This window comes from Dysidea avara, chromosome 5, assembly GCF_963678975.1.
Source record: "Dysidea avara chromosome 5, odDysAvar1.4, whole genome shotgun sequence".
Classification (NCBI taxonomy): domain Eukaryota; kingdom Metazoa; phylum Porifera; class Demospongiae; order Dictyoceratida; family Dysideidae; genus Dysidea; species Dysidea avara.
This window is the reverse complement of record NC_089276.1, coordinates 7,145,422-7,160,854: the sequence shown is the minus strand read 5'-3', so window position 1 is coordinate 7,160,854 and position 15,433 is coordinate 7,145,422. Positions and strand designations below refer to the sequence as shown.

The following is a 15,433-nucleotide window of genomic DNA, read 5'->3' as shown; positions in this document are numbered from 1 at the left end:
TTGTAATCCGATTCTTCTGTACTACTGCAAGGACTTTCTATGAAGATTATTCCAGCTATACACCGATTTTCAGCTCATTGCTCTAAGCGGTTTGCCTAGTAGGCGTGAAAACTAATACTTTTTTATTCATAAAAATCGATCGCGTAATTGTGACACAGGTTGGGTTTTGTGTCATATCTCCGTGGTCTTTATCTCGATTCCTTTCAAACCACCAAAAGGCACTCCTACGATGGTTACTCCATCTACATAGCAATTTTCAACTCATTCCATGAAGCGGTTTACCCTGTAGGCGTGACAACAAATCGATCTTGTTTTACGCGAATAATCGGTCATAACTCCTGAACCATTCATCGGATTTGTACCAAATTTGATGCTAGGATTCGCCGTTGGACTCCCTTTCTGTGTGCCAAATTTCAAGGCGATCGGAGTACGCGTTTGCTTGTTATAGCAATTTTTGCAAGTGTGCGAAAAGACGAAGAAGAAGAAAAAAAAAAAAAACGAAGAAAAAAAAAACGAAACTTTGGCAGCTCGTATCTCGGAAATGGCTGGAGCGATTTCCTTCAAATTTAGAATGTAGACTCCCTTGGCTGGCGGGCAACTGTGTAGCAAATTTGGTTCCAATCAGATAAGTGATCACCGAGATACAAAGGTGTGAAAATGACGTTTTCGTTCTTCCTGTCAATATACTCACGGTGTGGCGCGCCGGCTTCTTGGGCCGCACGACACACTACCGTGTGTCTTGATAACACAAACCAAGCAAAAGTGAATAAGTTTAGTAACTTTAAAATACAGCTTTTCAATAGTAGCCATCAGTCTTGTTAAGAAAACACATGTCACACTGCATGGTTTCAAAGTCGTTGCAATACAGCAATGATAAACCCCAGACCGATAATGCATGCTGCATGCATTCTTTCTTCCTGTCAATATACCCATGGTGGCTTCTTGGACCACATGACACGCTACCATATGTTTTGATATTATAGAAACCCTAAATCTAATTTGAAAGCTTTAAAGCATCTGTTAAAAGCTATCATTAGTGGGGAAGCTAGTAATATGATAGTTTACTATTCCATTAGTTGTACAGGGTATTATGCTGGAAGTTTTTACAGTACTTAAAAAGGTACACTTAGCTTGTATTAGTCTACAGTTTGACAGATGTTAACATATTTCATGCTAGCCTCTAAAGACATAATGTAATTGCCAATGTAGCTATTCCAATGCTGTTACAATATGCTGTGCAGAACATACAGGTCTTATATGAATATGTAGAGAATAATTATTTACCAACAGGTGTTTTGAAATTTCTGGAGTTTGGTGATAACAGAAAATTTACTACAAATCGTGACAGTCCAGATGCAGCTTCAGAACCAATACCATTGCCATTTGGATTTCCGTTTGGCTCAGAGATCCACACATTAGCTTATGTAAGTGTGTAACATTAATACTCATGTATTTCATGCTATAGGATTAATATTTGGATATGCATTCATGACTCCCGAAGGAGAAGTGAATGTAGCACCTCACTACTTGAAAAATCTGGTAACCTAGCTATATAAGTTATCCCATCACGAGTAGGATATTGTTGATAACAGATATCCTACAAGTACAGGTGTGGTTTAAGTGTCTTCTATCCCACACTTTGAAGCACTTGACTTCATAAATGATGTGACAATTGCTAAATTGAGGTGTTGATATTGTGTTATGACAAGCCTTCCATCCCACACTTTGAAGCATTTGGTTCATAATCAAAGCATGAGCAACACATTGAAATTTCTGAGTCATTGATATTAAAAAATCCAATAAAGTAGCTACTCATTGTTCACAGTAAATGATTATTTATTTCATACAGTATTTTAGTGTTGTTTCCAGATGGTAAGTCTGTTTCATTGCTGACTGATAAGTTTGTGTGATACATGACTAGAAATTGTTTACTACCAAGCTTTCTGTGTTTGTTTATGAACAATCAGACAATGAGTGCACTTTATATAGGAAATCAGCCTTCACTAGACTAGCTGACTCATTAAGTTTACACTTTAATAATGTCATTGTATTCTGTAATATATGCCTCAAGTTCATATTATACTTTACTCAAAAGTGAAAAGAGTACTGTAGCAATCAGAACGTCTAGCAAGTCTGGCATTGCAGGCCACTACTTAAATTTGTAAAAATTGTGATACTCTAATAGAGCAGTCAACTATTCTGATAGAATATATAGTCACTGCACTGCTTAGTATTATAGCTATGTTGATTTCACTATTAGTGTATCTTATATTTAGGTTGGGACTAATGGAATAATCTCATTTGGTCAGCCATTTTTATTCTGGATTCCTGAGCCTTTTCCTGGAGGCATATTCAGTAGAGTGAGAAATTTCCATGTGGTTGCCCCTTATTGGACTGATAACGACATTCGTAGAGAAGGCAATGTGTCTTATGAAGTGTTTCAGCTACAAGCTACTGGACCTTATGGAGACTATTTACTGAATTATGTCAGTAGCTATATAAGAGAGTGCAACATGTCTTCAGATTTTAAAGGAAGTTTAATGATATTGGCAGAGTGGGAAGAAGTACACCCTTATCCTCATGGCAGTAGTAGTGCCTCAGATGATGATCCATTCCTTGTACAGGTACACTATTACAGAATATGTATATTTATCATTCTTGACTTGTGTCACAAATATATCTTTTATGATTTATTTAGACCAACACTTACCAGGCAGTAGTGATTACTAACTTGGAAGAATCCTATGCACTTTTTATATATGAATGTAATTCAATTGAGTGGACTGGTAGATTTGCATTTCCTACAATTGGATTTAACTCACCTTCTACTGCCACCTTCATGAATCATCCCTTTACCGGACAAAGTGATGCTAATGAGATAGCATGTAGAGATAGAAATGTGCTGTACCAAATCAGTGTTTCTCAAAGTTTTGTTGAAACACAAAAGCGAATGTGCGTGGAGTGGTATTCTTCAGATATAGAACGATTTAATGAAAATGTAACTTTACTAAACTTTTTTGTTACACCATCTTGCCCATGTTCTCTATTCCAAACTTTTTTTGACCGTCGTTATTCTCTGTTGTCATTCAGAAATAACTTAATATGCTATTCTTTAAGATTTCCTTCATTCAGATTTCCTTTTGTACATGGTACTGACAGGGAATGTTGTTACACTTTGAAATCTTCCATGTTTGGAGCTTTGATTACTGATCCTGCTGTTGGGGGCTCCCTATTACTCTTTGAGGAGCGCACATTTGAATCATATGAAGAGAACAATTTCAGGCCAAAGTCATACTGTTGTTCTGATGTTGTTGGATTATGTAGCTTGTATATTGAGCGAAGACCATCAGATAATTGTGCCAGATACATACCACCAAGAAGATGTAAGTGAATTTGATTAATTATAACATAATTTGTATTCACACTTAACCTTAATAGCTTGGTTTTGGGGTGATCCCCACTTTACCACACTTGATGATTTCACGTACACCTTCAATGGACTTGGTGAATATGTACTGTTGAGAGCTATGGGAGAGATCGATGTAGAGTTTCAGGGTAGAACTGCCTTAGCAACAAGCTCCAATGCTACTGTGTTTTCTGCTTTTGCTATACAACATGAAGACATTACAGTTCAGGTATAACACATTGTGTCCCATGCATTTTGCTGTGAGAACTGTAATTTCGTGTACCAAGAACATGACCAATTTACATTCTTAGACAGCAATTTACCTATTCATGACTGCAACAGCTATTTAGCAGTTTACTCACAAGTTGAATGCAATTTTGTCATTCTTCCACTGGTATTGTGCCACCTATTCTGAAATGCACAGGTTTTCTGAGGTCTCATCTCATTCACTTTTGCAGATATAGTCCATAACCTGTTAATACTTTTTTATTGTAATAGCAATTTAGATATATTTTAGCTGATATTGTTTTCAAATTCTATAAATCATTTCTAAGCCAGAGAAGATATTTTAGTGTGAATGAGCATAAAAACACTGATGATCATGTGATCAGTTTGTGTAGAAGAGGTGAAGGGGAAGGTTGTCTTTAAATTAGTTCAGATCGTCCATCAACTACTGATTAGAGTTGTTGATAGGCTGTTATTGTTGTGGTACAATCACTTTGTGGTTTTAGTTGTGTAGTAGTTTTACTCAATCTATAGCAATAATTTTGAGGTGTGGTCACTGTGGCTACCAACTAGTTTAGTGTACACATAGTGTTTTGATGAAACCCATGCTGGTAATGACTGACATGTGCAGTGTTGGGTGTAATTCATTACTTAATAATGTGTTATACAATATTATTACTTTAAGTAGAGAACATGAATTACATGTGTGCTATTGTCACTGTGCATTAGGGTCATTCCATACCAAATCTACCAAATAAAATCCGGACCCCTTTGAATTATCATGAAATTTGGTATAGACATGGAATCTACTAAGAAACTTTCTCACACCAAAATTTGGCCCATTCTATAGATCTCCCTTTAAGATATGACCGCTCAAAGTTTATTAGAAAATATTACAGCAGCATACACAGGTTTAATAAAATGGGCATAACTTTGTCAGTGATTGCCACAGAACCTTTCTGTTTAGATTGTTGGAATGCTTATTAAATTCTCTTTCAAGTGATATGTAATGTTTTATAATTACTCAAAGGAAAAGGTCAAACCACAAAAATGTGACTTTTCCTTTGATCTTAGTTTTTTTCAAAAATGGATGTTTTAATTGCTTTTATTTTTTATTCAAATATTCTTCTAATAGCCTTCTTTCATGCCAGTAAGTTTGAAGTTGGGATGGCAAGTAGATTATGAGTTATGGCTATATACGTAATTCTTATTGATGTTTACATGCTACAGGGGGTATAACTATGAACGCTACAATAACAATAAAAACTTTTAAATTCAATAATTGTATGGAATCTCATCAGAATGTGGTTAAGATTACACATACAGTTAGAGGCATAGTACACAGGTATAATCACGAGATTAAACATAAGTATTAATACTCTCCATTGCTGAGGGCATACCAATATACCCATTTTATGGTTATCAATGCAGTTATGATAACTGGTGCAAATACTGTCAAAAGTCCATAGCTAATAGAGATTTTGTACCATATATTAGGAATGTTTGGTGCTTAAGTTTGGTGAAGAAAATAGTTTAACAAAACTGTGAAACTTCATAATAGGAGGGTTTTAATTTGGTAAAGTAACCAAATTTGCCAAACAATTTCTCCGCTAAGCTTTTCTGTTATTATTTTGTAAAGTACTTGTCTGACATGCACAGGCATAGCAACCCGGGGGGGGCAAGGGGGCTGCAGTCCCCCTAATAATTTTCTATGTTTAGTGTGCAGAAAGATCAAAGTACTCTAATAGAATAGTCAGTTGTTGTTATAGAACAGTCATTGTATAAAAGTGCCCTCAGAATTGATATCAGAAGGCAAAATTTTCCTGTGGGGGCATGCCCTCAGACCCCTCTAGAGGGGTTGTGTTTGCATGTTTATACTGTCCTTTACAGCCGCCTGAAAAAGAGCCCCCCATCAAAAAATATTTAGCTACGCCTATGACATGTATAATTTCTTTTGCAGGATCTGTATGTAATGTTTTTTGATGTAACAACTATACTTCATAAAGTCACAAGGAAAACTCCAGATGGGGAACAACACAGACTATAGCATAATAGCATTGCCTTTTCATCAGAGATACTATAGCAATTTAGGTGGTAGAGTATAGACTGTCTGTGTGATCAAGACCTCTACATATTTACTCTGTACATCGGCATGAATTTTCAATAATTTATTGCACCAGTAATACTTAGAAACTGTACCACTGGAAAACTTCATGGACATAAACATAGACAAAAGCATTATTGCATACTTCAAAACCAGAAGATAAATTTGTCAAATAAGCTATGCTGAGTAACTTTTGTACATACAATAATAATAAATATTTAGTGAAAAGAAGTTGGATCCCTATGCAAGTATGTAGTTATTGATGCATATTTAGCTTTTTACATAATTGCTTGCATAGCTTATTCTAAAGCGGTAATCAAAAATGCCCTATAACTTTTTTTTTGTTATACCATAGGCGAACACTAAATGTTGTAAGTGTACTGTAGGATATCTTAAACTGTCACTGACTTGATGCATTTTTCATGAAAAACCAGGAGTTGTAGGTCAGTAATTTACACCTCATACTCAACTTGCAAAAAATCAAGAAAATTGGTTTGCATTATCAGTGTCCAATTGTATGTAACTACTCCAAATTTCATGGTCATAGCACATTCTATTACTGAGTTACAAAATTTTAAAAAAACATTACCAGATTTTGGAACAGTACACTATTCCCCTCTGGAGTTTTCTTTGCATTGGCACTTTCTTGTAATTTTATGAAGTGTAGCCATTATGTCAAAAAACTTTGCATACAAATCTTACAAAACAAATTATACGTGTAAAAGATGCCATACAAGAAGTTTGGCAGGGGAGTTGTTTGGCGAAGAAATGAAAACTAAAACCCTATTCCTTACCAAACTTACAGTAGCATAAGATAATTTACCACCAAACCTCCCCAATATAATTATGGTATACAACCTCTATTATGGACTATTGATGATATTTGCACCAGTTGTCATAACTGCATTGATATACATAACATGGGTATATTGGTGTGCCTCAGCAATGGAGAGTATTAATACTTCTGTTTAATGTTGTGATTATGCCTGTGTACTATGCCTCCAACTGTATGTGTAATACCACTTGACCACATTCTGATGAGATTCCAATCATTCCATACTATAATTGAACTTTAAAGTTTGTATTGTTATAGTAGTGTTCATAGTTATACCCCCTGTTGTATGTAAACATCAATAAGAATTATGTATGTAGCCATAATTCATGATCTACTTGTCATCCCAACTTCAAACTCATTGGCATGAAGAAGGCTATTAGAAGAATATGTGTACAAAAACTAGAAGCAATTAAAATATCCGTTTTTGAAATAATTAAGATCAAAGGAAAAAGTAACATTTTTGTGGTTTGATCTTTTCATTTGAGAAATTATAATGAATTATATATCACTTGAAAGAGAATTTAATAAGCACTCCAAAAGTCTAAACAGAAAGGTTCTGTGGCAATCACTGACAAAGTTATGGCAATTTTATTAAACCTGTGTAAGCAGCTGTAATATTTTCTAATAAAGTTTGAGCGGTCATATTTTAAAGGGAGATCTATAGAATGGGCCAAATTTTGGTGTGAGAAAGTTTCTTAGTAGAGTCCATGTCTATACCAAATTTCATGAAAATCCGAAAGGGTCCGGATTTTTTTTGGTTGATTTGGTATGGAATGACCCATTAAGGCTCTGGTGCACAAAACTTTTGATAGCTTCATGTAAGTATAAAAAGTATTTCTCAAAAGCAATGTAGGCCTGAACATAATTTTAAAGGTAACAAATCAACTATTCATGTTTTTTCATTTAGTTGGGTGTTACAAATGGAGAATTTGATGTATTAATAAATGGAAGTGATGTTTCAACTCAACTAACTATGACTGGTTCTAACATTTCTGATTCTACATATTTCCTTGAGAGAAGTACAAACAATTCCATGTTAGTAGACTTTCCTTCGGGATTTAGTCTCACTACAAACTATTCAAATGGGATACTAAGCTTTGTACTTAACATACCTCCAACACTCAACAGTGCAACTAAAGGATTGTTGGGAACACTTAATGGTAACATTTCTGATGACTTGATCTTCCGAAATGGAACTTTGTTGCCAGTTGAATCAACTGATGCAGAAAAACATGTATTTGGGCAATCATGTATGTCAAATATAATCCACATTGTGTAATGGTTGTAATAACCTTTCCTTTAGGGCAAATCACTGTTGATGAAAGTATTTTCACTTATCCTTCTGGTCAAAGTGCAAGAGATTTTTCAAATCCCAGCCATATGCCACCATTTTTGGATGAAATTATGTCCAGTCTGGAAGGAAATAGCACCCTTGTTGATATCTGTGGAGATAATCCACAATGCTTGTTTGATGTTGCCCAAACTGGTGATGCAAATGTGGGCATGGATACCCTGCAATTTGAAGAACAAGTAATAGAACAAGTTGTGACATTAGGTATTACACATAATTATTATGTAGCCAGTATAATTTATATGTCACTTTCCACAGAGACCTTTCCACCTAATATAACTGCTCCTGCAGTGTTTATGGCCACAGGTGGTACCAACTCTACATACTCATTTATGGTTACTGATAGTACAAGTTTAAATGTCATAGTCAATGGGCAATTTGACTTACCTTCAAATGTGTACCTCACTAATATGTCAAATGATGATTATGTTCTTACATGGATGCCATCAGATGTAGGTGAAGAGTTGAGCATAGCAATCGTGGCAATGGAATCAGGAGGTGTTTCATCAGTGTTCACCCCTCGTGTTCAGTTGTGTGGTTGCATGAATAATGGAATTTGTACTGAAGCTGGTGTTTTAAACCTTGAACTGCCATTTATTGTACTGAACTGTGAATGTCCTTCAGGTATGTACAGTACGGCTCATGTGTATACATTACAATATTAAACTAATTATGTGTAGCTTATGATGGAGACTTTTGTGAAAATGACGCTTATGGTTGTGCCATAACCTCTTGCCCTGAAGGACAAATGTGTATTGACAACACTGCACCAATATCTGGTGCACAGTGTACTTGTCCTGATGGATATGTGACCATTGACTCCAAATGTGACGGTATGTAATTATTGTAGTGTATATAAATTGAAGATGTATATAAAAACCTGTATAGGTTTGCATGTCGGTAGAAGGCCTGGTTTTAAAATGGAAGCATACATGCATGGTTTTCACTCATTGAGCCTCATATTGTATATTGCAATGGCAGATCCAGCATAGGGAATTTGCGGCAAATGCCCCCCCCTGCCCATAGTGGAGGAGCCATACTCTTTTGATTGAAATACTAAATCTAAATCAATTTATAACTCATGAAAGAAATGCATATTACTACATTTATTGTAAATTGGCTCACCTGCAACCAGAGTTACACCAATTGTCAAACAATCTGTTACTTGCCACCACATTCAGGTGTACTAAGTGCCTCTAAAATAATTATTGTTTCTGGTGTTTTAAGACATTAATAACTATAGCCTTGTAAACAGTTTTAAAGACTATCTGAAAAGCCCAAAACGACTAAAATCAACAGTGAGGCATTTACTAAGAGGTGATTATTTCCTGCTTAAAAAATAAAGCAACTAACAACTACCCGCCTACAACCTGCTTGTGCCCCTCCCCTTGCTAACTCCTGGATCCACCCCTGTATTAAGTACTTTGATAATTTAAGTTTTGGAAAGTATTTTCTTGTGTGCTATTAGCTAGACATATTCATTAAGTAAACTATTTATTTCACTACTCAGACTCATATCCATTTTGTATAGCTACTTCAAAGATTTCATTTCATATGTTATTTATATACAGATATTGATGAGTGTACAGATAACACTGACAATTGTACACAACTACAAGAATGTGTAAACATAGCTGGTAGTTTCACCTGTTCTTGTATAACTGGTTATCAGCCTTCTTCAACATCTCCATCACTCTGTGAAGGTAACCATTATTTATAAATGTAGGTGTTTAAAGTTGTGTGTCTGTTTATACAGATATAGATGAATGCGCTATACGAAATGACAACTGCCAACAAGATTGTATCAATACTGATGGATCCTTTAACTGTAGCTGTAGGCCAGGATTTGAATTAAATTCTGATGATACCATTTGTAATGGTAATTATTAATATCAGCAAGACCTGTCAGTCACCAAATGATATATTACAGTCATAGCAGCATGTTCTCCTACCAATAACTGTGACCAGTTGTGTGGTGTTGACAATGGAATGGAAATTTGTAGCTGTCAACGAGGGTACCTACTTGATAATGACAATGTATCATGCATTGGTAATAATTGTGTTATAATTCTCAATGTATTAATGTCATTAATTCTGTACAGATGTTAATGAGTGTGACATTGATGGGGCCTGCAGTCAAAATTGTACCAACACTAATGGCAGCTTTATGTGTTTCTGTAATATTGGTTATACATTGGACAGTGATGGCAGGACTTGCAATGGTAAGTTAACACCTTCTAATTTATGTTGTTTTACTGCTGTAGATCCTTTTTACATTGTTCTTTTGTTTAGATATCAATGAATGCTTAACTCTTCCATGCATGTCGGGTTTGCTGTGTAATAACATTGATGGTAGTTTTGAATGTCTATGTCCCCCTGGAACAGTAATGATGGGCAATGAGTGTTTGGGTAAGCTACTGTACATGTACAGCAATAGATTCACATTGTAAAAGAACACAATGCATACAGGCATACAAATTTTGGAGCAATGCTTAACACTCACCTCTATTACTTTGGTGATCCTTGTACTTGACAATGGTTGGGTAGGTTTATTGGTATACCATATAACCAGAAATTTTGGTAGGAGGAAACTTGATGAATTTGCCACAATAGGATTTTGGCAAGAAAAGGTTTGGCAAATGCGCTTTTAACATATTCAAACAGTGCACACCCCCAGGGTGTAGTAGACAAGACCACCATTTACTATATCATATACGTGCACATAAACACAGACAGAATTGCTAATAGTTGCATGGCTATACACACCTCTTTTCCACTGCACCAAACTCTATCATTGTCTGCTTTTGGTAACCTCTAACCACATAACATTTTCCACAAAGCTAGACGTGTATGTGGCCACACTAAATACTCAATGCAAATACATTACTTTGGGGAATTGGTAACTGAAGAAATTACTGGGCAGTTTGTTAAACATTGATACAAGCAGGAAAGATAAACATTGAATGAATGACACAGCCATACGTAGCTGGAACCATTGAAGAGCTATTATTTACTTAATATTTTGTCTCAAACAATTAGTACACATAAGTCTGCCCTTAAATTTATTCTCAACTGCAACCTCAATAAAATATTTAAATATTGGGATTTAACAATAATGACTATACCAATATAGTATTTCATACAATTAAGGTATACATAAATCAGAAGGTAAGTAAGTACCAATTTCATGGTCAATACAAGCACGTACAACATGTACACCAACACATGTGTGACTGAATACTGGATAATCACCCATTCAGACAGATTGATTATTCTCAGAATTATGTATCTTAATGTTCTAAAACATTGTGTAACTCACCACCCTGACAGCTACACACACACACACACACACACACACACACACACACACAATTTAGCCAAAAATGAAGACCTTCCACTGACCACTAAAGTTTCCCATCGATTTAGGTAAGTTTTTCATGAGTGTTGCTGTATCAGGAGTGCAGGTGTAAAGTAAGTGGTAGTGGGGTAGGCCATAGCTAAAATTCAAAATAGATGGGAATGCTACTTGAAAGCATGATGCTCCAAAACAGTATGTCAGAGGCAGTTCATATAGGCAACAACAATCTCACAAAACAAATCCTTTTAGCATTCTGATTGTCTGTCCATAGTGGCATTCCTGGGCTCCACAAACATCTGGCAATCAGAAAGTTAGTTGCCAAAAGCAAACCCAATGATTGGAGGTAAGTACATGTATTCTGTGGAATTTATTAGCCTGATAATGAAATCTACTTAGGCCTTTTCATCCATATAGCTAATTTTACAAAATTACGTCACATACATGTAATGAGTGAAGTGGAGTTGTGGGAAGGTATTTCAGGTTTTCATTTTTGCAAGTGCCAGTATACACTTTTAGATGGCCTGGATCTCATGATCTTTGGTTTATGTATTATGTAATGGTTGATTTGACGTCACTGTTTGTAGTTCTACAAACAGGTTGGTTCAATTGTACTCCTACACACAGTGTACCAACTTTAGTTCACTGTGAAGCATGTTAGTTTTAGTGATACGGTTGGTTCATCTTCTATGCCAGCACCAAGCATGTTAATTATAATTTATAGTTAATATAATTTATACAATAAATTAGTCTTTTTCATGTACTGTAGTTACTTGTCCAATGCCCACTAATCCTATGAATGGAATGATCAATTGTTCACTGGGAGATGACGGAGTCCTTTCGAATGAAGACACTTGTACTGCTACATGTGACACTGGGTATATGCTAACTGGTGATGCCATGAGGACTTGTCAAAGTGATGGGATATTTAATGGAACTGAGGCTATGTGTAATAGAGGTAAATTCTGTAAATGTTTAATTTATACTGTGTAATTAATTCAAATCATTTTCCTGCAGTTCCTTGCTCAATGCCCACTAATCCCATGAATGTAATGATCAACTGTTCACTGGGAGATGATGGAGTTCTTTCTTATGAAGACAGTTGTACTGCTACATGTGACACTGGGTATATACTAAATGGTGATGCCTTGAGGACTTGTCAAAGTGATGGGATATTTAATGGAACTGAGGCCATGTGTAATAGAGGTAAACTGTGTGCATGTGTAATCAAGACACATGGTAGTGTGCCATGCAGCCAAGAAAGCTGGTGCACGACACCATGAGTATATTTACAGGAAGAAAGATAATGTAAAATTTTCACACATGTATAGCTCCGTGCTGCCCTCTTAAATCAGAATCATTTTTGCACTGCAAACACCCTCCACCTTCAGCACTCCACATACAATATTTGAGCTAGATAGCCTAACACAGTCATGAAATACGAGTCCTCAAAACTTGGCTTAATTTTTTATCTTTCTTTGTTTAAGAGGCTTGGGGGACTTAGATTATTCCTTTCACATACTTTACAAAGACCACTATAAATGCAATGCAGCTTGATTTTTTTGAGCTTTGGTGCACTTTAAGAACTGACTGCAGCAAAATCATGTACCAAGTTTGGTGCAAATCTGATAAATAGTCAAAGAGCTATGAACGATTATTTACATTCAAAAGGCTGACTTGTTGTAATGCCTGCCTACAGGGTAAACCACTTATGAGAATAACTAAATCAGTATGCGTATAGGATAACCATCATACTCTGTAGCTCAATGGTTTTAAAGAAACTACATTGACAGCTATATATACAGTTGCCAGGCAAAAACCAAGCAATTATAAATCATGGGGTCAATATACCCTAGTCACCAGAAGGTAAAAAAAGGCGCATGAAAAAAGTTGAGAAAAAACTTACCAGCATTTGAACCAGAGACCTCCATACTGAACACCCAAATTCTTAACCACTGAGCCATTGCTATCATGGCTGTTCATCTCACTTAGTTTGTAAATGAAAATTCTAACTAAAATCTACTCAATATTAAAGTTATAATTTCATAGATTCATGAACCAATAAAAATCTGTGTATTTCTTCATATTACTAGTTTCAATAACATTATTTCGTTATATTGCATAGTTACCACAAAAGGTAACAATATTACATAATGTGTTACATAAGTAATGCTTTACCCCCAACACTAGCTGTGATATATATCACTCTAGGTACACTCACATGATAGATGAGAGAAGAGCCCTCACCTTGTTTCTTTTATACATCAGTATCTGATGATCGAAAGTGGTATATGCATACCACTTTAGCGTGGGCATTCAAAGGTACTGCTCAGGGTTGAGCTAGCATATTGCCCAGGCTTTAGCATGGGAATGTGGTTTACTCATGGCTTTGATGCCCAACCAGTTCAAAGATACGATATGCTTTTACTCGTTTATTGAGCAAGACGGAGCATTTAATTGTGTGTTTGGGTTAACAGGCTAGAGTGTAGTTGCTACGTTTTGACCATTTAACAGTTACTAAATGAAGAATGATCAATAAAAATACTCATTTGGGCAATGTGTGGATACGTATTTCTACCCACCATATGTCAGCCATTGAGCAAACCACAGAGCAACACAAGGAAGATATCTAGATTAAATAAATGAGTAACTTACAGTCCTACTGTAACTACTTAACTTAATTATAAAAGAACTTACTGTTCCAATAGCAAAGTTAGTAGATTATGTAGTTTAAAACCCTAAAACTAAAACAGATCCAACAATTGCAATTTTTCTGGTGCTGTGTGTAAAGCATAATTGCATATGAACAAAATTCGAATGGCTATTAGCCCATGCTATTGAAACCACTATCGATCATGGTTAATAGTGATGTAAAAAAAGCAGGATGAGTGCTCTGTAGTTCTTTCACCCATCAGGTGAGTGTGCCTACCGGTATGTGTCACTTATATGATACATAGACCCTTACCTTAGCCCTCGGACCTATGGCCCTCATGCTTTGGGTGTATATATCAGCAAAATCCCTCACAGCCATGGTATAGCTATTATATATACCACTCAGGTCTACTCACCTAATAGATGAAGGAAGACAAACCTGCCTTCACCACACTACTTTTATACAGAGGTTTGTAAACATCAGGTTTAAATTGTGGGCATAAAAAGAAATGATTGTGGGTTTTGCTGGTTGTAGTGATAGCATTTCTAACCAAATTACCACTTTGTGGATGCCTAAAGTAACCTAAGGTGCTAAAATAAGTAGAGGTGTACCAATAATCGGATCGGCTATAATATCGGCCATCGATATGGTAATTTTTACCAATATCGGTATCGGGTGCAGGACAGCAGGAGGACCGATATCGCTACCGATTTTTATACAGTAGCTGTAGTCTGTACATAAACGGATTATTTCTACATTATCCATGTGGCTCTTTAGTGCCCTATTGTTCACTCTGAAACAAGGGCTATGCTACGAGAAGCCATATAAATACACATGATTCTAGTGTTTGTTGCTGGAAAGCTTATTGCAGTCTTTACAAATGAAGCAGTTATAGAGTACCTTGTATAACTGCTAGGGTCACAGATAACCAAGGAAACTTGCTGTACCAGCTTTCTCACAAGCCATTAGAATGCGGAGTAATGCAAAAATATCCGTTTAAAGCTTCATGGGAGTATACACAAAAATGTTTGTGGGTGCCTAATTGTCTGGATTGCACAATAGAAACCCAAGCTGGATATCACCACAGGCAGAGTACAGCAATGAATACATACACATGTTATAGGGTAGGTAAATGTACACTTTTAACTATAATGCAAATATCGGATCAACTATCGGTTATCGGCTTCTTTTGGTGGCATCAATATCGGACATCGGGACATGCTAAAGACCCATATCAGTACACCTCTGAAAATAAGTACTTAGGAGTATAGGTTGAAAATCTTGTCATATGTTTGAAATGTACTGTGTAGAAAAATGATCTTCACATTGCAAAAATGATTATTTAGTGATGCCTAGTAACTGAACTGTACAATGCTGACTCACTCAATTATTTCCTTCAAGAGAATGCTTAACCTAACAAAACCAACATGCTAAACTCTAACCCACAATGCAAACCTTTAAGTAGCTCTATATAAAGAATCAGAGGGAACTGGTGCTTTGTAAC

The 15,433-nt window shown here is 35.9% G+C and overlaps 1 protein-coding gene across 1 annotated transcript in view; it reads left to right on the top strand.

Annotated features, from left to right (window-relative positions):
• The window catches only part of LOC136256605 (uncharacterized), a 118,064-nt gene that overhangs the window by 41,725 nt on the left and 60,906 nt on the right, over positions 1-15,433 (top strand). The window contains exons 16-30 of the mRNA XM_066049588.1: positions 1,291-1,424; positions 2,277-2,624; positions 2,699-3,383; positions 3,439-3,635; positions 7,478-7,820; positions 7,874-8,125; positions 8,180-8,545; positions 8,602-8,754; positions 9,493-9,624; positions 9,678-9,800; positions 9,852-9,971; positions 10,024-10,143; positions 10,214-10,330; positions 12,046-12,234; positions 12,294-12,482. Coding sequence (XP_065905660.1) covers positions 1,291-1,424; positions 2,277-2,624; positions 2,699-3,383; positions 3,439-3,635; positions 7,478-7,820; positions 7,874-8,125; positions 8,180-8,545; positions 8,602-8,754; positions 9,493-9,624; positions 9,678-9,800; positions 9,852-9,971; positions 10,024-10,143; positions 10,214-10,330; positions 12,046-12,234; positions 12,294-12,482 — 3,468 coding nt within the window. The remainder of the gene's footprint in view (positions 1-1,290; positions 1,425-2,276; positions 2,625-2,698; positions 3,384-3,438; positions 3,636-7,477; positions 7,821-7,873; positions 8,126-8,179; positions 8,546-8,601; positions 8,755-9,492; positions 9,625-9,677; positions 9,801-9,851; positions 9,972-10,023; positions 10,144-10,213; positions 10,331-12,045; positions 12,235-12,293; positions 12,483-15,433) is intronic.